This window comes from Salvelinus alpinus, chromosome 11, assembly GCF_045679555.1.
Source record: "Salvelinus alpinus chromosome 11, SLU_Salpinus.1, whole genome shotgun sequence".
NCBI classification, from domain to species: domain Eukaryota; kingdom Metazoa; phylum Chordata; class Actinopteri; order Salmoniformes; family Salmonidae; genus Salvelinus; species Salvelinus alpinus.
Genome location: NC_092096.1, coordinates 59,924,750 through 59,948,643, shown reverse-complemented (window position 1 = coordinate 59,948,643; position 23,894 = coordinate 59,924,750). Strand labels below are relative to the sequence as shown.

General features: G+C 43.2%; 1 protein-coding gene across 2 annotated transcripts; it reads right to left on the bottom strand.

The window, feature by feature from the left end:
- Positions 1–791: 791 nt before the first annotated feature.
- On the bottom strand, positions 792–20,159 carry LOC139534952 (coronin-1B-like). 2 transcript variants are annotated; one of them, XM_071334507.1, is made up of 11 exons: positions 20,025–20,159; positions 18,438–18,643; positions 17,664–17,786; positions 17,198–17,327; positions 8,842–9,023; positions 6,403–6,522; positions 4,467–4,571; positions 4,201–4,346; positions 3,890–3,947; positions 3,354–3,692; positions 792–2,777 (listed from the first exon to the last, which is right to left on the bottom strand). In XM_071334507.1, the coding sequence occupies exons 2-11, from the start codon at positions 18,639–18,641 to the stop codon at positions 2,655–2,657; spliced, it is 1,530 nt and encodes a 509-aa protein (XP_071190608.1). In that variant the 5' UTR covers positions 18,642–18,643; positions 20,025–20,159; the 3' UTR covers positions 792–2,654. The 2 variants fall into 2 exon arrangements, with proteins under 2 accessions (XP_071190608.1, XP_071190607.1); XM_071334506.1 differs by lacking the exon at positions 20,025–20,159 and adding an exon at positions 19,667–19,807.
- Between the last annotated feature and the right edge of the window lie 3,735 nt (positions 20,160–23,894).

The following is a 23,894-nucleotide window of genomic DNA, read 5'->3' as shown; positions in this document are numbered from 1 at the left end:
CATACCCCAACCAGAAGCCATGGATTACAGACAGCATCCGCACTGAGCTAAAGGCTAGAGCTGCCGCTTTCAAGGAGGGGGACTCTAACCCGGAAGCTTATAAGAAATCCCGCTATGCCCTCCGACGAATCATCAAACAGGCAAAGCGTCAAAACAGGACTAAGATCGAATCGTACTACACCGGCTCTGGCACTCGTCGGATGTGGCAGGGCTTGCAAACCAGGACTTGTAGTTCCTCTATACCAGGAATTGTCAAAGACTTCAGACACCCTAGTCATAGACTGTTCTCTTTGCTACCGAACTGCAAGCGGTACCGGAGCGACAAGTCTAGGTCCAAGAGGCTTCTAAACAGCTTCTACCCCCAAGCCACAAGACTCCTGAACATCTACTCAAATGGCTACCTGAATTTTTAAAATCTTAAATAAAAAAATAAAAAGGCCTACCCCCCCCCCCCTTTAATTTTTTTAATCTTAAATAAAAAGGCCTACCCCCCCCCCCTCCCCCTTTACACCGCTGCTACTCTCGGTTGTCGTCATCTATGCATAGTCACTTTAATAACTCTACCCACATGTACATACTACCTCAACTAACCGGTGCAGCCACACATTGACTTTGTACCGGTACCCCCATGTATATAGGACACACGTTCGCTATGAAATTAAATAATTGTACTACTGTTAGAACATATTACCCGTTTGTTTACTTTCCTATTTTTGTGTGTGTATGTCAGTACACTGGCTTACTAATACATTTCAATGACAGCTATGACTTCCTGACACGTGACCAGTGAGGATAATTAAGTGCCTGTTGCACAATGCAAAAGGAGTGTTTATTGGAAGATTTGCACAGTGGAGTGTCATTTTCATCCTCTATTGGTTCACAACCACACACATAAAATTTGTATTATGACAGAGCATACAGAAATATTAATCAAGTAAATAAAACAAACACATGATGAGCCCGACGTGAACTAACCTGGTCCCAGGACTGTTTGTGCTGTCTCGCCAACTCCTGTAGTCGTTGTAGACAATACAGCCTTAAACAGATCTGGGAACAGGCTATATGTGAACAGTACCCAAGGCTGCAAAAGGGGTGAGGTATAAACTGCTGATAAACGCAAAAAAAATTCTAAATGTAACACAGTGAACTATTATTTTTCAGTTCCGTCCAACAGTCGTGCAGCGTATGCCCTTCCCCATCTTCAAATAGAAACACAGCAGCTGCTGCTACATTAGTCTAGTAGGTTCTACTGGCTTGGATTACATCATTCACAGTAAAAAAAGAAGTTTAATCTAATTTCATTGTAATGTTTTAAAGTTCTGTGCCTCGTGACACTCATAGAACTGCTATGGTTTTAATGGTATATTACGTTTGTTCTGCTTGGAACACATTCTCTGAGGTAACACTTAACTTGAACTCTGTTATAAGCTGTCATTGGAGTTTATAACCCTTTGTGACAAATGATACTGCATGTTGCTTCATTCACCTAAGACAACTTAAGTTGGAGAGCAAAAATTAAGTATTACCTTCTAAGGTTGAAAAAAATAATTACAAAAATCACCCAAAAAGAGATAAACATACATGATAGGAATGTTTTTAAGCTACCTCCAACTCACATCTTTCACATAATTTGTAAGAAAAAGAGCTTCATATCAAAATAAACATTATTTGGAAATTGACCCATCTGTTTTTCTTTATGTCAATATAGGCGCTGTACAGCACAATTCAATACAACTAATCCAATCGCAATGAACCAGTGCAGTTTTGTAAACAGCATAGCGCTATTAGCATTAACAATTATATTTATAATACCAATGGTCTGATTGTAGAGTAATAGCTTCCTATGATGGTAATGTATAAAGCCATACATGTACAAATGTATAAGTATTAATAATGGAGTATCACATTTGATATGACATGATTAGCATCTGTAACTACCTGATGAAACAATCCCGAATGGATTCACAATGCGAGTGCTTCAATGAACACAGCAACTGTAAATGATCTGGCAATCTACTTGGTACTATTTATTGAGGGTGTACACACATACATACAATGTATACTGATGTGCCATTTTTCAAAATGTACCAAATTAACATAGACCTTTGTGCCAGATGTCATAAGGATTCGTGAGTAGGCTATGATTGATTCCGCATGTCTTAAGTTTTGTAGTGATACACCTTCAAATACTGTCACCATCGATGCTCCTTCAAAAAATCCAGTGACATGTCTTACTGCAGTATGGATGTTTTATACAGATGATCTCCATTCATCCTATCTGAAGCAGCATCTGAAGAGTTGTAGGGTGCATCTCAATTGTGTTTCCTTGTTCCCTCCTTCTCAAAACCCATTGGAAGAGAAGGTCTGAGGGGAGGACCCTCTGACCTTGTCCTCCAATGTGTTTTGAGAAGGTGAGGGGAGAGGATGCGAGGGAACAAGGAAACACAATTTAGATTCACCCACAGCACACCTTCACTATAACAGTTCACCTTATTCTCGGCCCCTCTGTGATATACATAGTTAGTCACGGAGCTACACTTCACTACATCCTCCCACTCAGCTTAAGGTACTGCTGTTGATTCTAGTAAGGCTATGGTCTATGGAGTTTTAGTAAGAATGCCCTTTGGGTGTAGTGGTGATGCCCCATCGGCCAATCAGACATCCCCGTCCTCGATGCGGACCAGCTGCCTCTCCAACAGCTCAATCCTCTGGCCCTGGGCCAAGACCACCAAACGGAGGGCCTTCACCTCTGCTAGCACCTCACTCAGCACCTCCTCCTGGAGCGGGGGAGAGGGATGGATGGGACGAGAGGGAGGTGAAGAGGGAGAATGCAGTCACATACATGATGACATCCTAAAGTGTCACTTTTCTGGCACTTCTACCTCCATACTCATACTTACTTCTCTAAGGGAGACAACCTAAACTTGAGCAATAAGAAACTCTCGTTACAAAACGTTTTGCTAAATCCCAAATAAATTCGTCACATACACCTGGTTAGCAGATGTTACTGCGAGTGGCGAAATGCTTGTGCCTCTAGTTCCGACAGTGCAGCAATATCTAACAATTCCACAACAACTACCTAATACACAAAAATCTAAGTAAAGGAATGGAATAAGAATATGTACATAAATATACGGATGAGCAATGACAGAGCGGCATAGGCAAGATACAATAGATGGTATAAAAAACAGCATATACATATGGGATGAGTAATGCAAGATATATAAATATTATTAAAGTGGCATTATTAAAGTGACAAGTGATCCGTTTATTAGTGGCTACAGTGTGTCCTGGTGAATACACCCCTGCTATGCTTACTGCCATACCCACGTATAACCAAACTCCATTCTCACCTCTCTTCTCGCCCTATCGGATGCTCCTTCTCCTTCTGCTCGAGTGACCCTCTGCTGCACCACCCCCACCCCCTCGCTCTCCATTTCCCTGGCGGTGGTGGTTGCCGTGGGAGAGGCGGCCTGCCGGGGGACTGGGGAAGAATCCGTCCCAGGGCCCTGCGACAGCAGCTTGGGCTTGTTCCTGAGCTTGTCCCTGTGCTTGGAGGGGGTGCCAGCATAGCCCCCGCTCAGAGAGACTAGCAGGGGCGCCGCATCCTGCCCAGCGATCCAATCCTCGGCCAGGAGAGAGGGCTCTACACCGGCAGTGTCCGGGTACAGGTCCCCCTGGAACAGGTCTGACTGAGGAGGAAAGAGAGAGGGGAGGGGGAGGTTTGAGTAAAATTCTCTGTTCCAATATCCACATTAACATGCCACTTAGTAGAATGTTATGTTTTGGGCATGGATTCTAAGTGGGACGCTAGTATGGCTATTGGAATATGGCATTTGTCCAAAAATTATTGACTTCAAATGGCTTTGTTTCGAAATGCATGGCTTACCTTCCGTGGTACCGTCATAGAAATGGGCTCTACTTTCCTCTCATGCAATTTGTAGAACCTGCAATATGAGAAAGAGAGGAGACCGAGATTAAATGAAAGAAAGCGAGAAAGTGAATGAAAGAGTGAATGAATGAGAGAATGAAAGCGTGAATGAATGAAAGAAAGACGATAGAAATTAATTACAGTGGGAGGGCATGAAAGGGGGAATGTAGGAGGGAGAGAGGAGGGGTGAAAGAGAAAACAAAGGAAGCAAATACACAGAGGAAGAATTCAACTAACAACCATGAAGTCATGCTGAAAAACCTGTTCACCTGGCGATCTCACACTTGTTGACGTCCACGCCCCTCTTGCTAAGAAAGCCTGCTCCTCGCTGGGGCTCTTTGCTGCTGTACAGGCTGAGGAAATGGACGTAAGGCGACTCGTCCGTCACCTCAAAGTACCGGATGGTGCAGTCCCCCTGAGAGTGATCAACAGACAAAAGGGACTGAACCAAACATCCAGAGGGGGATCTTCTAATCTGATCATATGCCACCAGCAGAATTTGTTGAAAGTGTTGTAGGAAATGGGTGTACTGTACCTTTCCACACAGGTAGACCATGTTAGTGTCAGGGTCGTAGTAGGGAAGGAGAACACCGTTACTGGTGTCCATCTCCTGCACTGCCATTGGCTCAGACATATCATTCTGCAACACAAATACCAAATACTGTTCATTGACTACAGCATTCGAATCCTATTGTTCCCTCCAAGCTCGTCACCAAACTCAGAGCCCTGATGGGAAGACCACAGGCTGTGAGGATTGGCAACAACACCTCCACACTGACTTAACACAGGTGCCCCCCAGGGGTGTGTCCTCACTCACTGTTTACCCACGACTGTGTGCCTTTGCACAACACCACGGTTGTAGGCCTGATACCAACAACGAGTCCACCTCCCAGGAGGTAAATTAACTAGCATTGTGGTGCCAGGACATGAAGTTGATTGTTGACTTCAGGAAGCAGAGGGGGGAACAAGCCCCCAACAACATCAACGCGACTGCAGTAGAAACAGTCAGCATTTAAGTTCCTCGGCGTACACATCACCGATAATTTGACATGGACCAACACCACCCCAGGTTCTCTCCAAATACTACCGCTGCACCATCGAGAGCGTCTTGACCGGTTGCATCACGGCCTGGTACAGGAATTGCTCTGTCCACGACCACAAGGCCCTCCAGCGGGTGATGAAGAGGACCTAATACGTCACTGGGGCCGTGTTCCCACCCATCCAGGACATCTACTTGAAACGGTGCCTGAGGAAGTCCTGCAGCATCAAGGACCCCACACACCCCAGCCACATGCTGTTCACTCCCTTACCGTCAAGCAGACTGTATCGGAGCATGAGGTCTGAGTGCAATCACATACACATTCACACACGCTGCTACCAGACTCTTATTAATCATTGCTAATATTGCAAAATTTAAAAAAAATGTCCCCCCCACTGCCCATTCCCTGATACATGTGTAAATATTGGAACATAAATTGTTCCTTCCTGTATTATACTTATGCTAAAATGTTTATTTTATTCTACTGAGACATTTACTTTGTATTCTTATATTTAATTATTTCTTATTGTTGCATTGTCGAGATTGTTGTACCGTGTATACCATCTGTATGTGTCCCTTACGACTAAGAAAACTTGAAACTATGAGCTTGGATTTTAATGTACTTAATCTCATGCTGATAACGTACGTCACTGCTGTGCCTGGCTGAACATGTAGCAGCTGAACCTGTTGATCTAGCTACCTTTCCAAGGCACTATGAAGATTCCATTGTTTACAGTTAGTGTTCACTTAGCTCCCACTATTTGGTCAGTGTGTGTAGTGAACCCCTAGGTGCTGCGTCAAGGGAAAATAAACAGGGCTGACCTGAACTGTACTGCCATGACACCGCAGCACAACACTCTCCTCTACCATACACTCTCATAAGACTCAACAAGGTCATGTACACTGTGTACAAAACATTGAACACATTTCCATGACAAACTGACCAGGTGAAAGCTATGATCCTATTGATGTCTCTTCGAAATCAGTGTAGAAGGGGAGAAGACGGGTTAAAGAAGGATTTCGAGGCCTTGAGACAATTGAGACATGGATTGTGTATGTGTATCCTTTAGAGGGTGAATGGGCAAGACAAAATATTGAAGTGTCCTTGAACGGAGTATGGTAGTAGGTGCTGGGCGCACCGGTTTGTGTCAAGAGCTGCAACACTGCTGGGTTTATCAAACTCAACAGTTTCCTGTGTATCAAGAATGGTCCACCAACCAAAGGACATCCATCCAACTTGACAACTGTGGGAAGCTTTGGAGTCAACATGGGGCAGCATCCCTGTGGAACTCTTTTGACACCTTGTAGAGTCCATGCTCCAATTTAGGCTCTTCTGAGACCAAAAGGGGGGGGTGCAACTAAATATTAGGAAAATGTTCCTAATGTTTGCTATATTCATTGTATATGAAGTGTGTCCATCCAGCCGCCGTACCGTATCCCACAAGGCCAGCTGCCTTTCACTCATGCGGCTGAAGCCCGTGGTCAGGATCTTCCCGTCGGAGAGGAACACGGCCCTCATGGGCCTGGTGCCGTCGTGGACCTTCTCTTTCACCTGAGGCACACAGCAACAAGTGGTAGGTAGAGTCAATGTCAAAAGCCACATGTACAGAAGGTAGAGTTCATACAAACTAAACAATATACAGTACTTGGGGGATTTGGCTGAATCCAATTCTCTTTGATAAGGATATTTTCTTAAGCAGTGGAGAGTTTGTGTGTTACAGTCCACTTTGTGTTGGTTACTTTCCCCTTGAAGGATAATAAAGTTGTATTGCTTGTTTTTGGTACTTAAAGACCAGAGGAAAAGACGAAGCGAGGGGGACAGCTGGGTGAAAAATCTGTCTTCTCCAGAGAGATTTATTTAATTTATTACGCTCACCAAGTGAGGACTTTTCGTATGAAAGTCAATGAGTGTCGAATTTGGTCAACAACAATAAATGTAATGGTTTATTTTATCTAATAGAAGTTTCATACTACTCAGGTTGTTACGAGCATACTGATATAAATAGGACTCGTGACACCCCGGCAACTTTAAGAATTTTTTATATCAGAATTGTCTTGAGATGGCTATGCGTATTCATGACATGTGGCTAGTAGCATAGCATCTCTCTCCATTGAATACAGGCGGTTGACATTAACACCCCAAATTCTAATATTCAAAAAACTATAAACTAAATGCAGCCATCAATCCAAAGAGAGGAATAGGCAGGAGCTTGACAGCCCACCGTTCCGCTCTGTGGACAACAAATCCCGTTTTTAAGATGGAGATATACAGTTGAAGTCGGAAGTTTACATACACTTAGGTTGGAGTCATTAAAACTTGTTTTCAACCACTCCACAAATTTCTTGTTAACAAACTATAGTTTTGGCAAGTCGGTTAGGACATCTACTTTGTGCATGACACAAGTCATTTCTCCAAATATTGTTTACAGACAGATTATTTCACTGTATCACAATTCCAGTGGGTCAGAAGTTTACATACACTAAATTGACTGTGCCTTTAAACAGCTTGGAAAATTCCAGAAAATGATGTCATGGCTTTAGAAGCTTCTGATAGGCTAATTGACATAATTTGAGTCAATTGGAGGTGTACCTGTGGATGTATTTCAAGGCCTACCTTCAAACTCAGTGCCTCTTTGCTTGACATCATGGGAAAATAAAAAGAAATCAGCCAAGACCTCAGAAAAAATAAATTGTAGACCTCCACAAGTTTGGTTCATCCTTGGGAGCAAGAGATGAACGTACTTTTGTGCGAAAAGTGAAAATCAATCCCAGAACAGCAAAGGACCTTGTGACGATACTGGAGGAAAAAGGTACAAAAGTATCTATATCCACAGTAAAACGAGTTCTATATCGACAACCTGAAAGGCCGCTCAGCAAGGAAGAAGCCACAGCTCCAAAACTGCCATAAAAAAAAAAGGCAGACTATGGTTTGCAACTGCACATGGGAACAAAGATTGTACTTCGTGGAGAAATGTCCTCTGGTCTGATGAAACAAAAATAGAACCGTTTGGCCACAATGGCCATCGTTATGTTTGGAGGAAAAAGGGAGAGGCTTGCAAGCCGAAGAACATCATCCCAACCGTGAAGCACGGGGGTGGCAGCATCATGTTGTGGGGGGCTTTGCTGCAGGAGGGACTGGTGCATTTCACAAAATAGATGGCATCATGAGGAAGGGAAATTATGTGGATATATTGAAGCAACATCTCAAGACATCAGTCAGGAAGTTAAAGCTTGGTCGCAAATGGGTCTTCCAAATGGACAATGACCCCAAGCATACAACCAAAGTTGTGGCAAAATGGCTTAAGGACAACAAAGTCAAGGTATTGGAGTGGCCATCACAAAGCCCTGACCTCAATCCTATAGAACATTTGTGTGCAGAACTGAAAAAGCGTGTGCGAGCAAGGAATGCCTACAAACCTGACTCAGTTACACCAGCTCTGTCAGGAGGAATGGGCCAAAATTCACCCAACTTATTGTGGGAAGCTTGTGGAAGACTACTCGAAATGTTTGACCCAAGTTAAACAATTTAAAGGCAATCTACCAAATACTAATTGAGTGTATGTAAACATCTGACCCACTGGGAATGTGATGAAAGAAATAAAAGCTGAAATAAATAATTCTCTCTACTATTATTCTGACATTTCACATTCATAAAATAAAGTGGCGTTCCTAACTGACCTAAGACAGGGAATTATTACTAGGATTAAATGTCAGGAATTGTGAAAAACTGAGTTTAAATGTATTTGGCTATGGTGTATGTAAACTTCCGACTTCAACTGTAGATATCTCGTCATTATATCCAAATCTCTTAAGACTTCTTTCCATTCATTTGCATGGGTGTGTCATACGACATAGGACAGACAGGACTCACCTTGAGGACGGTGCCCCGTCGCGGGTCGATGACACGCAACGCCTTGTCCTTGCACACGGTGCAGATGGCACTGCCCTCCCGGTTCCAGCTCACGCTGTAGATCAGGTCTGGGTGGGCATCGGCTATCTGGTAGACCAGCTCCCCCGTGCCCACGTCCCACACACACACCAGGTTATCACAGCCTGAGAGAGGAGAGAGCCACACATACAGAGAGACAAAGACACAGAGAGAGCGAGAGAGAGACAAGAAAGGAGAGAAGAGATGCAATATTCAAAACAGGTGTTCACACAGCATCTAGGAAAGCACAGACAAAACAGTGTTTACAGAAGAGGGTTAACATGCACACTACCAATCTCAGTTTTCCAAGACGTCAACCACAATAAAAGTGCAGAAGTTAAATTGTGTGTCGAGTTCTGTAGTTGTAGACAACTAAAACCTAAAAAACTATGTCATATGGATACAATCAAATGTATATGAACAGCATGCAAATAGTCATAATACAGACATAACATCCTATGTAATGCAGACAAAAAGACAAATCAAATTGCTTTCAACATTTGAAACCTTAAGCTATATATAAAAATGTAAAAAAATTGAGTTGCACACTATATCGGGACGGCAGGTAAGCCTAGTGGTTAGAGCGTTGGACTAGTAACCGAAAGGTTGCAAGTTCAAATCCGAGCTGACAAGGTACAAATCTGTCGTTCTGCCGCTGAACAGGCAGTTAACCCACTGTTCCTAGGACGTCATTGAAAATAAGAATTTGTTCTTAACTGACTTGCCTAGTTAAATAAAAGGTGAAATTAAAAAATATATATAAACACCCAGTAATTTATTGGGTAAATCACCAACGTTTCAGCATCACTGTGCCTTCTTCAGGGTCACCTGAAAATGAGTGTATATATATATATATATACACACACACACACACACAGTGGGGCAAAAAAGTATTTAGTCAGCCACCAATTATGCTAGTTCTCCCACTTAAAAAGATGAGAGAGGCATGTAATTTTCATCATAGGTACACTTCAACTATGACAGACAAAATGAAAAAGAAAAAAATCCAGAAAATCACATTATAGGATTTTTAATGAATTTATTTGCAAATTATGGTGGAAAATATGTATTTGGTCAATAACAAAAGTTTCTCAATACTTTGTTATATACCCTTTGTTGGCAATGACAGAGGGCAAACGTTTTCTGTAAGTCTTCACAAGGTTTTCACACACTGTTGCTGGGATTTTGGCCCATTCCTCCATTCAGATCTCCTCTAGAGCAGTGATGTTTTGGGGCTGTTGCTGGGCAACACGGACTTTCAACTCCCTCCAAAGATTTTCTATGGGGTTGAGATCTGGAGACTGGCTAGGCCACTCCAGGACCTTGAAATGCTTCTTACGAAGCCACTCCGTCGTTGCCCAGGCGGTGTGTTTGGGATCATTGTCATGCTGAAAGACCCAGCCACGTTTCATCTTCAATGCCCTTGCTGATGGTAGGCTTTGTTACTTTGGTCCCAGCTCTCTGCAGGTCATTCACTAGGTCCCCCCGTGTGGTTCTGGAATTTTTGCTCACCGTTCTTGTGATCATTTTGACCCCACGGGGTGAAATCTTGCGTGGAGCCCCAGATCGAGGGAGATTATCAGTGGTCTTGTATGTCTTCCATTTCCTAATAATTGCTCCCACAGTTGATTTCTTCAAACCAAGCTGCTTACCTATTGCAGATTCAGTCTTCCCAGCCTGGTGCAGGTCTACAATTTTGTTTCTGGTGTCCTTTGACAGCTCTTTGGTCTTGGCCATAGTGGAGTGTGACTGTTTGAGGTTGTGGACAGGTGTCTTTTATACTGATAACAAGTTCAAACAGGTGCCATTAATACAGGTAACGAGTGGAGGACAGGGGAGCCTCTTAAAGAAGAAGTTACAGGTCTGTGAGGGCCAGAAATCTTGCTTGTTTGTAGGTGACCAAATACTTATTTTCCACCATAATTTGCAAATAAATTCATAAAAAATCCTACAATGTGATTTTCTGGATTTTTTGAAGTGTATCTATGATGAAAATTACAGGCCTCTCTCATCTTTTTAAGTGGGAGAACTTGCACAATTGGTGGCTGACTAAATACTTTTTTGCCTCACTGTGTGTATATACATATACAGTGGGGAGAACAAGTATTTGATAACCTGCAAAATCGGCAGTGATTCCTACTTACAAAGCATGTAGAGGTCTGTCATTTTTTATCATAGGTACACTTCAACTGCGAGAGACGGAATCTAAAACAGAAATCCAGAAAATCACATTGTAGGATTTTTATAGAATTTATTTGCATTTTATTGCATGACATAAGTATTTGATCACCTACCAACCAGTAAGAATTCCGGCTCTCACAGACCTGTTAGCTTCTCTTTAAGAAGCCCTCCTGTTCTCCACTCGTTACCTGTATAAAAGACACCTGTCCACACACTCAAGCAAACAGACTCCAACCTCTCCACAATGGCCAAGACCAGAGAGCTGTGTAAGGACATCAGGGATAAAATTTTAGACCTGCACAAGGCTGGGATGGGCTACAGGACAATAGGCAAGCAGCTTGGTGAGAAGGCAACAACTGTTGGCGCAATTATTAGAAAATGGAAGAAGTTCAAGATGACGGTCAATCACCCTCGGTCTGGGGCTCCATGCAAGATCTCACCTCGTGGGGCATCAATGATCATGAGGAAGGTGAGGGATCAGCCCAGAACTACACGGCAGGACCTGGTCAATGACCTGAAGAGAGCTGGGACTACAGTCTCAAAGAAAACCATTAGTAACACACTACGCCGTCATGGATTAAAATCCTGCAGCGCACGCAAGGTCCCCCTGCTCAAGCCAGCGCATGTCCAGGCCCATCTGAAGTTTGCCAATGACCATCTGGATGATCCAGAGGAGGAATGGGAGATGGGCATGTGGTCTGATGAGACAAAAAGAGCTTTTGTCTAAACTTCACTCGCCGTGTTTGGAGGAAGAAGAAGAATGAGTACAACCCCAAGAACACCATCCAACCGTGAAGCATGGGAGGTGGAAACATCATTCTTTGGGGATGCTTTTCTGCAAAGGGGACAGGACGACTGCACTGTATTGAGGGGAGGGTGGATGGGGCCATGTATCGCGAGATCTTGGCCAACAACCTCCTTCCCTCAGTAAGAGCATTGAAGATGGGTCGTGGCTGGGTCTTCCAGCCTGACAACAACCCGAAACACATAGCCAGGGCAACTAAGGAGTGGCTCCGTAAGAAGCATCTCAAGGTCCTGGAGTGGCCTAGCCAGTCTCCAGACCTGAACCCAATAGAAAATCTTTGGAGGGAACTGAAAGTCCGTATTGCCCAGCGACAGCCCCGAAACCTGAAGGATCTGGAGAAGGTCTGTATGGAGGAGTGAGCCAAAATCCCTGCTGCAGTGTGTGCAAACCTGGTCAAGAACTACAGGAAATGTATGATCTCTGTAATTGCAAACAAAGGTTTCTGTACCAAATATTAAGTTCTGCTTTTCTGATGTATCAAATACTTATGTCATGCAATAAAATGCAAATTAATTACTTAAAAATCATACAATGTGATTTTCTGGATTTTTGTTTTAGATTCCATCTGTCACAGTTGAAGTGTACCTATGATACAAATTAGACCTCTACATGCTTTGTAAGTAGGAAAACCTGCAAAATCGGCAGTGTATCAAATACTTGTTCTCCCCACTGTATATACACTGCTCAAAAAAATTAAGGGAACACTAAAATAACACATCCTAGATCTGAATGAATGAACTATTCTTATTAAATACTTTTTTCTTTACATAGTTGAATGTGCTGACAACAAAATCACACAAAAATTATCAATGGAAATCAAATTTATCAACCCATGGAGGTCTGGATTTGGAGTCACACTCAAAATTAAAGTGGAAAACCACACTACAGGCTGATCCAACTTTGATGTAATGTCCTTAGAACAAGTCAAAATGAGGCTCAGTAGTGCGTGTGGCCTCCACGTGCCTGTATGACCTCCCTACAACGCCTGGGCATGCTCCTGATGAGGTGGCGGATGGTCTCCTGAGGATTCTCCTCCCAGACCTGGACTAAAGCATCCGCCAACTCCTGGACAGTCTGTGGTGCAACGTGGCGTTGGTGGATGGAGCGAGACATGATGTCCCAGATGTGCTCAATTGGATTCAGGTCTGGGGAACGGGCGGGCCAGTCCATAGCATCAATGCCTTCCTCTTGCAGGAACTGCTGACACACTCCAGCCACATGAGGTCTAGCATTAGGAGGAACCCAGGGCCAACCGCACCAGCATATGGTCTCACAAGGGGTCTGAGGATCTCATCTCAGTACCTAATGGCAGTCAGGCTACCTCTGGCGAGCACATGGAGGGCTGTGCGGCCCCCCAAAGAAATGCCACCCCACACCATGACTGACCCACCGCCAAACCGGTCATGCTGGAGGATGTTGCAGGCAGCAGAACGTTCTCCACGGCGTCTCCAGACTCTGTCACATGTGCGTGTGAACCCGCTTTCATCTGTGAAGAGCACAGGGCGCCAGTGGTGAATTTGCCAATCTTGGTGTTCTCTGGCAAATGCCAAACGTCCTGCACGGTGTTGGGCTGTAAGCACAACCCCCACCTGTGGACGTCGGGCCCTCATACCACCCTCATGGAGTCTGTTTCTGACCGTTTGAGCAGACACATGCACATTTGTGGCCTGCTGGAGGTCATTTTGCAGGGCTCTGGCAGTGCTCCACCTGCTCCTCCTTGCACAAAGGCGGAGGTAGCGGTCCTGCTGCTGGGTTGTTGCCCTCCTACGGCCTCCTATAACATCTCCTAATGTACTGGCCTGTCTCCTGGTAGCGCCTCCATGCTCTGGACACTACGCTGACAGACACAGCAAACCTTCTTGCCACAGTTCGCATTGATGTGCCATCCTGGATGAGCTGCACTACCTGAGCCACTTGTGTGGGTTGTAGACTCTGTCTCATGCTACCACTAGAGTGAGAGCACCGCCAGCATTCAAAAGTGACCAAAACATCAGCCAGGAAGCATAGGAACTGAGAAGTGGTCTGTGGTCACCACCTGCAGAACCACTCCTTTATTGGGGGTGTCTTGCTAATTGCCTATAATTTCCACCTTTTGTCTATTCCATTTGCACAACAGCATGTGAAATGTATTGTCAATCAGTGTTGCTTCCTAAGTGGACAGTTTGATTTCACAGAAGTGTGATTGACTTGGAGTTACATTGTGTTGTTTAAGTGTTCCCTTTATTTTTTAGTAGTGTATATATATATACACACACACACACACACACACACACACACACACACAACACACACACACACACACACACACACACACCACACAGTGAGCACCATAATTCTTTGGACAGTGACCATTTTTTGGTTATTTTGGTTCTGTACTCTAGCACTGAGTTTGAAAGGATACAATAACAATGAGGGTGTCAGCTTTAATTTGAGGGTATTATCATACATATCGGATGAACCGTTTGGAAATGATAGAAGCTTTTGTACATAGTCCCAAACATTGGACAGTTTAACATAATGTAGAATAAAGTAATCATTGTTAATATTTGGTCGCATATCCTTTGCATGCAATGAGTGCTTGAAGTCTGCGATGCATCGACATCAGACGCTGGGTATCTTCCCTGGTGATGCTCTGCCTGTACTGCAGCAATCTTCAGTTCCTGCTTGTTTCGGGGACTTATTGCCTTCAGTCTCCTCTTCAGCATGTAAAATGCATGTTCAATTGTATTCAGATCCGGTGATTGACTCAGCCAGTCAAGGTTTTTACACTTTTTGGCCATCAAAAAAATAACTTTGTTGCTCTAGCAGTATGTTCAGGGTCATTGCCTTGTTGCATGATGAAGTGTCGTCCAATGAGTTGAGGCATTTGGTTTTATCTGAGCAGATCAAATATTTCTGTAGACTTCAGAATTAATTCTTCTACTTCTGTCTGCAGTCACATCATTGATGAAGACAAGTGAGCCTGTTCCACTGGCAGCCATACAGGCTCAAGCCATAACACCCCCTCCACCATGTTTCACAGATGAGGTGGTATGCTTTGGATCATGGGCATGTCTTTTTTTTCCCTCCACACTTTCCTCTTTCCATCACTCTGGTACATAATCATCTTTGTCTCATCTGTCCACAATGCTTTATTCCAGACCTCTTGGGGCTCTTTTAGGTGCTTTTTAGCAAACTGTAATCTCGCCTTTCTGTTCTTCAGGCTTATCAGTGGTTTGCATCTTGTAGTGTACCCTCTGTAGTCCTGCTGGTGTAGTCTTCTACGTATGGTAGACTGACACATCTACACCTGCATTCAGGAGAGTGTTTTTGATCTGTTGGGCTGTTGTCAGGGGGGTTTTCTTCACCATAGAGAGTATTCTCCGGTCGTCCACTACAGTGGTCTTCCTCCGTCTACTGGGTCTTTCGACATAATTGAGTTCACCGGTTGTTTTCTTCTTGTTAATGATGAACCAAACTGTTGACTTGGGCATGTCCAGGGTTTTTGCAATGTTCCTGATTGATTTTCATTTCTGAGCCTTATGACGGCCAGCTTCATTTGCATCGACACTGCTGTCTTCCTCATGTTGTCACACCCCAACAACAACCTCCAAAGGTAATAGCAAAGTCTAGAATCAACACTATTCATCAACAGCTCTCCTGCATTCACTAACGACACAAATGAATACACCTGCCTAACTACACACATCTGTGAAGCCAATACAACAAATACTTGTAGTACCTTAAAATGGGGGGGACAATGTACAAAAGGTGCTGTCATTTCCAAACGGTTCATCCGATATGTATGAAAATACCCCCAAATTAAAGCCGACAGTCTGCACTTCACCCTTATTGTGTCCTTTCAAACTCAAAGTGCTAGAGTACAGAACCAAAAGAACCAAAAAATGGTCACTGTCCAATGAATTATGGTGCTCACTGTATACGACTGCGACTATTATTTTTATAGCTTATAGTTTATACGCCATTAGTCAGCACCTCTACATAAAATAATTCTCGGTGTGCGCCAGCTCATGTTTTTTATTCTAACATTTGAAACCTTCCCACAACCTCTTGAAACCTCTTTAGTTTCATGTTAACCTTAACCACAGTCTCCTTTAAAACTTGCAAACCACATCAAATGTATTTATAAAGCCCTTTTTACATCAGCAGATGTCACAAAGTGCTTATACAGAAACCCAGCCTAAAACCCCAAACAGCAAGCTATGCAGAAAAGAAGCACGGTGGCTAGGAAAAACTCCCTAAAAAGGCAGGAACCTTGGAAGAAACCTAGAGAAGAACCAGGCTCTGAGGGGTGGCCAGTCTTCTTTTGGCTGTGCCGGGTAGAGATTATAAGAGTACATGGCCATTAAGGCCATATTTTTCTTCAAGATGTTCAAACGTTCATAGTTGACCAGCAGGGTCAAATAATAATCACATGCTGTTAATTGCAGAGGAAGGAAACTCAATTCCTAGCTTGTATAATGCATTTGGAATTGAACTGTCTTTCATGTAACACCTCTCCAGTGCGTTTAGAGCTGTCCTTAGACTCTCCAGTGCGTTTAGAGCTGTCCTTAGACTCTCCAGTGCGTTTAGAGCTGTCCTTAGACTCTCCAGTGCGTTTAGAGCTGTCCTTAGACTCTCCAGTGCGTTTAGAGCTGTCCTTAGACTCTCCAGTGCGTTTAGAGCTGTCCTTAGACTCTCCAGTGCGTTTAGAGCTGTCCTTAGACTCTCCAGTGCGTTTAGAGCTGTCCTTAGACTCTCCAGTGCGTTTAGAGCTGTCCTTAGACTCTCCAGTGCGTTTAGAGCTGTCCTTAGACTCTCCAGTGCGTTTAGAGCTGTCCTTAGACTCTCCAGTGCGTTTAGAGCTGTCCTTAGACTCTCACCATTTACATTTACTGCTACACGTTAGCTTTCTCTGGCAATCACACAGGGTCCAATGGTCGACACATGGGTGACTAACTAGCGAGCTACATGCTACCCTGACTCGTGACCAAACTGTGTCCTAACACTATCATTATGTCTACATTTCCAGGTGTGAGCGTGACTACATGCAACACTTCCCTCTTAAAACACTCAGTTCTTCTTTCTCAGAAAAGTCCTAACATAAGAGGTCTCCCATTATCATGGACCTGGGGATCCAATTGTGCCCCTACCATGTCTACCTTTCCTTTTACCAATCACATTCATTGATACAAGAGGCATCGCTAGTGAGTTGGATAGTCCAAAGACAGAGGACAATGTCTGCACCTCAAGTAGTCTGCCATGCATTGTCCTCTCAGACGGCCATGGCATTATGATCACAGTATCCGACGTGAGACAACGAGGTGCAGATACCTGCAGTTAGGAGGATGTTGAAGGCTGTCGGGTGCCAGGCCAGGATCCCCACTCGTTTGCTGTGGCCCTCCAGTGTAACTACAGGCTCTGTCATTGGCCCTGTCAGCCCTCCATCAGGGACCTCCCAAACCTGTCATAGACAATACAATCAATGACAACACTTTGTTACAGGAGTAGAGCATACAACTGAACCTTTGTTTCAACTCTATAGGCCTAACCAATGACTGCATCTGCAGCATTCTCAACACAAATATTCCCTCTGGATAGTAGAACATATATCACAAGCCAAACATAATGCCATCATATAATAGTGCATCTACTATGTCCCCTTAATGAACACATAACTATCATCCAGCGGTCCACCTAAATCTAAGCAAAGATCTGGAGAAGGGTTGAAAGTGTCATCAGACTACTGTGAACTGCTTACGCTGCTTTTTTAGAGGGCAGCTACGTTCCCATCACTCACCTTTACGGTGCAGTCCTCTGAGGCACTGGCGATGATGTTGTCATCGTGAGGACACCACTGGACGTCCAGCACCGGGGCTGCGTGTCCACACACCGTGGGAGTGGCCTGGTCAATCCTGCCACTCTGTGAGAGAGAAGCAGGTGTAAGGTGGGCCAGGTGACAATTCATCATCAGATAAGTCACAACCTCCAAGGTAGATCTCAATACGACTTACTACTAACAGAAAAGCACTGTTTTACATGAAAATCAGTGGGTCAGGAAGACTCAGAGTAGCTAACATATTGCTACAACCCATCCAGTAACGTCAGCCCAGTAAGAGCAATTCCATGGCAACGGAATTATGCTTTCACTTTAAAATGCATGTCAAACAAAAGCCAAGATTTCAAAGTTTAACAAACCATAGAACTCTATGCACAATGACTACTTTGTACAATTTACATGGTCAATAAAAAATAAATAAAAACATTTACTGGAAAAACTGTGCAGATGCAAGTTTGGTAACAGAATTACGGTAAAATCGCCGTCAGTTTTATTCTAAACTTTGTAGGTGCACAGTTCTTCCTCTGAATGTGTTTTTGTAAAATGTTCTGGGTTCTTTGGTTTGTTAAACTTTGAAATCAATGGTTTTTGTTTGGTATATATTTTAAAGTGAAAAATCTGAGTCTCAGCATAATACCATTACCATGGAATTGCCCATAAACACCTTTAGGGTATTGATCCGATGCTTATCCTCAATCTGAGAGAGGTTGGATGCTTAAGTGGGCGAGTACAAACCTTGTTGAGTGGCAGAATGAGGAAGGCCCCTCCTCCGCCTGATTCAATGATGACTGCGGTGAATTTGGGGTTCACAGCACAGAGGGGCCCGTCCCATGTGACACGGGACACTCGGACATCATCGATGCAGTGCTCAGCCTTCCAAGCCTGGGCGAAAACGTGCCTAAATTTGCTCTGTCTGACCACGCCTCTTCGGAACGACATGACTGAAGAGGGAGATATTACTTGTTAACCATAATGCACCCTAAGCAACAACATGACAAATCGATGTGGAGGTTTTAATCCTCAACTTTTAATGATGTAGCTAGCCTATCAGCCACACCCCAGGTGAGAAATGTACCATGGTTCCAATATATCTACCACATCAAATACATATTGAGACACTCGCATGCAAGTAGCGATTAGAATTCTGGTGGTGCTAGTTTTGCTTCTTGCAAGTCAGTACTAATAGACACGTGGTAGCTGGTAGGCCTATGAGTTCCAAAACTTTTTGAGCCATGTTCTTTTAAGAACATCCTCAAGGAGGCTACAATGTCAAGAGTCAAGCCTATGAAACAAGTTGTCTCGTCCTGTCTCTGTGAAACCAGCTGATTGGGGTACACAATATGGCACTAACCAATAAAGAAATGTATATTCAGTTAATCAGTAACATTTAATGAGGCTGGGGATAAGAAAGGAAGTAAACAATGTGCAACAGCTAAATTCTCCAATAATGTGAGTCAGTCAGTTCTAAGAAGAACATTGGGGGGATTGGCAGCTAGAGACAGACGGCTAGAGAGAGGAGGGGGTGGTATAGTTGACGATGCAGTAGGGGGTGGTATAGTTGACGATGCAGTATCCATCTAAACAAGGGTGTTAACATGTGTTACATCTAACGTAACAATGTAGCCTATAACAACGTGGTAGTGAGAAATGTTGGCTTGGCTTGCATCCAGATAATTTGAATGTAAGAATGTCACAGGGAGTGGTAGGTGTAGTTAGCAAATACTGTAGATGCACAACGCACATTATTAGCATCAACATTAATGGAAAAGGTGGGTCAGAAAATATCAAAATAAAAAGGACACAAAATACAACTAAGAGAATGTAACACAACAAATAGCCTAAAAGTAGCCTGCCCTACTTGGAGAAGCGATTCGACAATTTGAGGTTTTAGGAGATTAGTCGAAGTAAATACAATAACAAGGAGTTTTAGTTAAACAAAACGGACATTTTTTCAGTTACTCTACCTCGATTTCAGGCAACTTCAATTGGAAAAGATAAAGGCCGAAGACTAGAACGTGACAAGAGGAAGCCAATAGAATAATCCGCCACCAGCAGTAACTTAATCCTTTGCTATGTCTGAGAGACGGCTACACAGCCGACCTACCACGATGGCAGGAAATATTTGTTGTAGATGGATAAACACAAGCGATGATTAGCGCTCAAAAAAATAAAGACGCGCGGCGCACAATCCTGTTGCAAAATTATTTTCCACCTAGTTGGTAAAAAAATGCGTATCTGTGGTGCAATACTTAAAATGAACAAACATTTAAAACGCGTCAAAATAATGGTAAATTAAAATGTAGACAACAAGAGAATGGTTACCAGGAATTATGGGCGTGCGACGGGGGAGATGCTGACACTTCACACTCCGTGTTGGAATGATTACTGTTTGGAACAGACTTCCAGACTTCCGCCCCTGGCAGGATATAGTGGATGTAGCGTTGTTGTATCCATCGCATTTCTCAACAGTTTTCTATTGGATTGGCTTGCTGCACTAAAAACAAAGGCCTACTGTACTACCTGAAATGCTAAACAAGTGTTTGAAATATGTGTGTACGTGACGTATTCTGTCAACATTGGCATTACATGATGGCAGCAAAAAAAAAGCTGTTGAACCACATCAGAAGCATATATCAGGCCATACATGCACTCATGTGACTGAAATAACAATAACGAGGCTATATACATGTGGTACAGGTGTTGTGCCGAAAATCTCTTTGCCAAAATTCGTCATCGCTCCCATGTCTAATTCGACTAGTAGTTGCTCTGAAGTGTTTATTGCTTGCCTACATTTTACTCCCTCTATGTTTAATATAAAACACATTAATTATTCATTTCGGTTGCCTATCCTGATGTGAAGTTTGTTCTATAGAAAGTATTTGACTCTGATGTGTGCCACAGAATGTACTTGACTCTAGCCACAAAATTTTGGAATTTAGAAGTGGGGATTTTGGAAGGCAAGAACATGGCCTTGCCGAAATCCCCCCCTTCTAATTTCCTTAATTTTGTGGCTAGAGTCAAATACTTTCTATAGAACAAACTTCACATCAGGAAAGTCAACCGAAATTAATAATTAATGTACAGTTGAATTCAGAAGTTTACATTTTCTTTCTGAGGTCTTGGTTGACTTCTTTTGATATTCCTATGATGTCAAGCAAAGAGTCACTGAGTTTGAAGGTAGGCCTTGAAATACATCCACAGGTACACCTCCAATTGACTCAAATGGTGTCAATTAGCCTATCAGAAGCTTCTAAAGCTATGACATCATTTTCTGGAATTTTCCAAGCTGTTTAAAGGCACAGTCAATTTAGTGCAGGGAAACGTCTGACCCACTGGAATTGTGATACAATGAATTATAAGTGAAATAATCTGTCTGTAAACAATTGTTGGAAAATATTATTGTCATGCACAAAGTAGATGTCCTAACCGACCTACCAAAACTATAGTTTGTTGACAAGAAGTTTGTGGAGTGGTTGAAAAATGAGTTTCAATGACTCCAACCTAAGTGTATGTAACCAAGACTAAGGAGATGATTGTGGACTACAGGAAAAGGAGGACCGAGCACGCCCCCATTCTCATCGACGGGGCTGTAGTGGAGCAGGTTGAGAGCTTCAAGTTCCTTGGTGTCCACATCACCAACAAACTATCATGGTCCAAACACACCAAGACAGTCGTGAAGAGGGCACGACAAAGCCTATTCCCCCTCAGGAAACTAAAAAGATTTGGCATGGGTCCTGAGATCCTCAAGGTTATACAGCTGCGACATTGAGAGCATCCTGACTGGCTGCGTCACTGCCTGGTACGGCAATTGCTCAGCCTCCGACCGCAAGGCACTACAGAGGGTAGTGCGTACAGCCCAGTACATCACTGGGGCTAAGCTGCCAGCCATCCAGGACCTCTACACCAGGCGGTGTCAGAGGAAGGCCCAAAAAATTGTCAAAGACCCCAGCCACCCTAGTCATAGACTGTTCTCTCTACTAACGCATGGCAAGTGGTACCAGAGTGCCAAGTGTAGGACATTAAAGCTTCTCAACAGTTTTTACCCCCAAGCCATAAGACTCCTGAACAGATAATCAAATGGATACCCTGACTATCTGCATTGTGTTCCCCCCCACCCCAACCCCTCTTTTACGCTGCTGCTACTCTCGCAGCTAGCACTGCGATGCAATGCCTTAGACCACTGCGCCACCCGGGAGGCCCATGAACACTTATTTTAACTTAATATAATACATCAATAAAATCAATTTACCCTCTAATAAATAATGAAACATGTTCAATTTGGTTTAAATAATGCAAAAACAAAGTGTTGGAGAAGAAAGTAAAAGTGCAATATGTGCCATGTAAGAAAGCTAACGCAAGTTCCTTGCTCAGAACATGAGAACATATGAAAGCTGGTGGTTCCTTTTAACATGAGTCTTCAATATTCCCAGGTAAGAAGTTATAGGTAGTAGTTATTAAAGGAATTATAGGATTATTTCTCTCTATATGATTTGTATTTCATATACCTTTGACTATTGGATGTTCTTATAGGCACTTTAGTATTGCCAGTGTAACAGTATAGCTTCTATCCCTCTCCTCGCCGCTACCTGGGCTCAAACCAGGAACACATCGACAACAGCCACCCTCGAAGCAGCGTTACCCATGCAGAGCAAGGGGAACAACTACTCCAAGTCTCAGAGCGAGTGACGTTTGAAACGCTATTAGCGCGCACCCCGCTAACTAGCTAGCCATTTCACATTGGTTACACCAGCCTAATCTCGGGAGTTGATCCGTTGAATTCATAAACAGCAGAGCTGCTGGCAAAACGCATTTCCACTTTGGGAAAAAATAGTGCCCAAATTAAACGGCCTCGTACTCTGTTCTAGATCATATGATATGCATATTATTATTACTATTGGATAGAAAACACTCTGAAGTTTCTAAATCTGTTTGAATTATATCTGTGAGTAAAACAGAACTCATTTGGCAGGCAAATTTCCAAACAGAAAGTGAAAATTCTGAAATGGGTCTCTGTGAAGGGCTGCTCCTATTCAATTGCCTTTTATTTATGGATATGTATGCACTTCATACGCCTTCCACTAGATGTCAACAGGCAGTAGAACGTTGAATGAGGTGTCTAGCAATGTAAAACTACGATTTATACCTATAAATATGCACATTTTCGAACAAAACATAAATGTATTGTATAACATGATGTCATAAGACTGTCATCTGATGAAGTTGTTCAAAGGTTAGTGATTAATTTTATCTCTATTTGTGGGTTTTGTGAAAGCTATCTTTGCGGTGAAAAAAATGGCGTTGTGTGTTTGGCTATTGTGGTGAACTAACATAAATATATGTGTTTTCGCTGTAAAACATTTTCAAAATCGGAAATGTTGGCTGGATTCACAAGATGTTTATCTTTCATTTGCTGTATTGGACTTGTGATTTCATGAAATTATATTATATGATATCCCTGTGGCGCTAGGCTATGCTAGTCAGCTTTTCTGATGAGGATGATCCCGGATCCGGGAGGGGGGGGTCCGTATTAAAAGTTCATTTGTGGAATTTCTGTCCTTCTTAATGCGTTTGAGCCAATCAGTTGTGTTGTGACAAGGTAGGGGTGGTATACAGAAGATAGCCCTATTTGGTAAAAGACCAAGTCCATATTATGGCAAGAACAGCTCAAATAAGCAAAGAGAAACAGTCCATCATTACTTTAAGACATGTAGGTCAGTCAATCCGAAAAATGTCAAGAACTTTGAAAGTTTCTTCAAGTGCAGTCGCAAAAACCATCAAGCGCTATGCTTAAACTGGCTCCCATGAGGACCACCACAGGAAAGGAAGACCAAGAGTTAACTCTGATGCAGAGGATATGTTCATTAGAATTACCAGCCTACCAGAAATTGCAGCCCAAATAAATGCTTCACAGAGTTCAAGTAACAGACACATTTCATCAACAATTGAATGGAGACTGCATGAATCAGGCCTTCATGGTTGAATTGCTGCAAAAAAACACTACTAAAAGACACTAATAATAAGAAGAGACTTGCATGAGCCAAGAAACACGAGCAATGGACATTAGACCAGTGGAACTCTGTCCTTTGGTCTGATGAGTTCAAATTTAAGATGTTTGGTTCCAATCGCTATGTCTTTGTGAGACACAGACTAGGTGAACAGATGATCTCCGCATGTGTGGTTCCCACCGTGAAG

What these genes read in the sequence shown, in the direction of transcription:
- LOC139534952 (XM_071334507.1), bottom strand. Translation starts at nt 18,641, where the DNA reads ATGTCGTTCCGAAGAGGCGTGGTCAGACAGAGCAAATTTAGGCACGTT. An exon ending in CAGAGGACTGCACCGTAAAG is followed by an intron (nt 17,328 to 17,663) that starts GTGAGTGATGGG and finishes TGTCTATGACAG; the next exon opens with GTTTGGGAGGTCCCTGATGG. An exon ending in AACAAGTGTGAGATCGCCAG is followed by an intron (nt 3,948 to 4,200) that starts GTGAACAGGTTT and finishes CTCATATTGCAG; the next exon opens with GTTCTACAAATTGCATGAGA.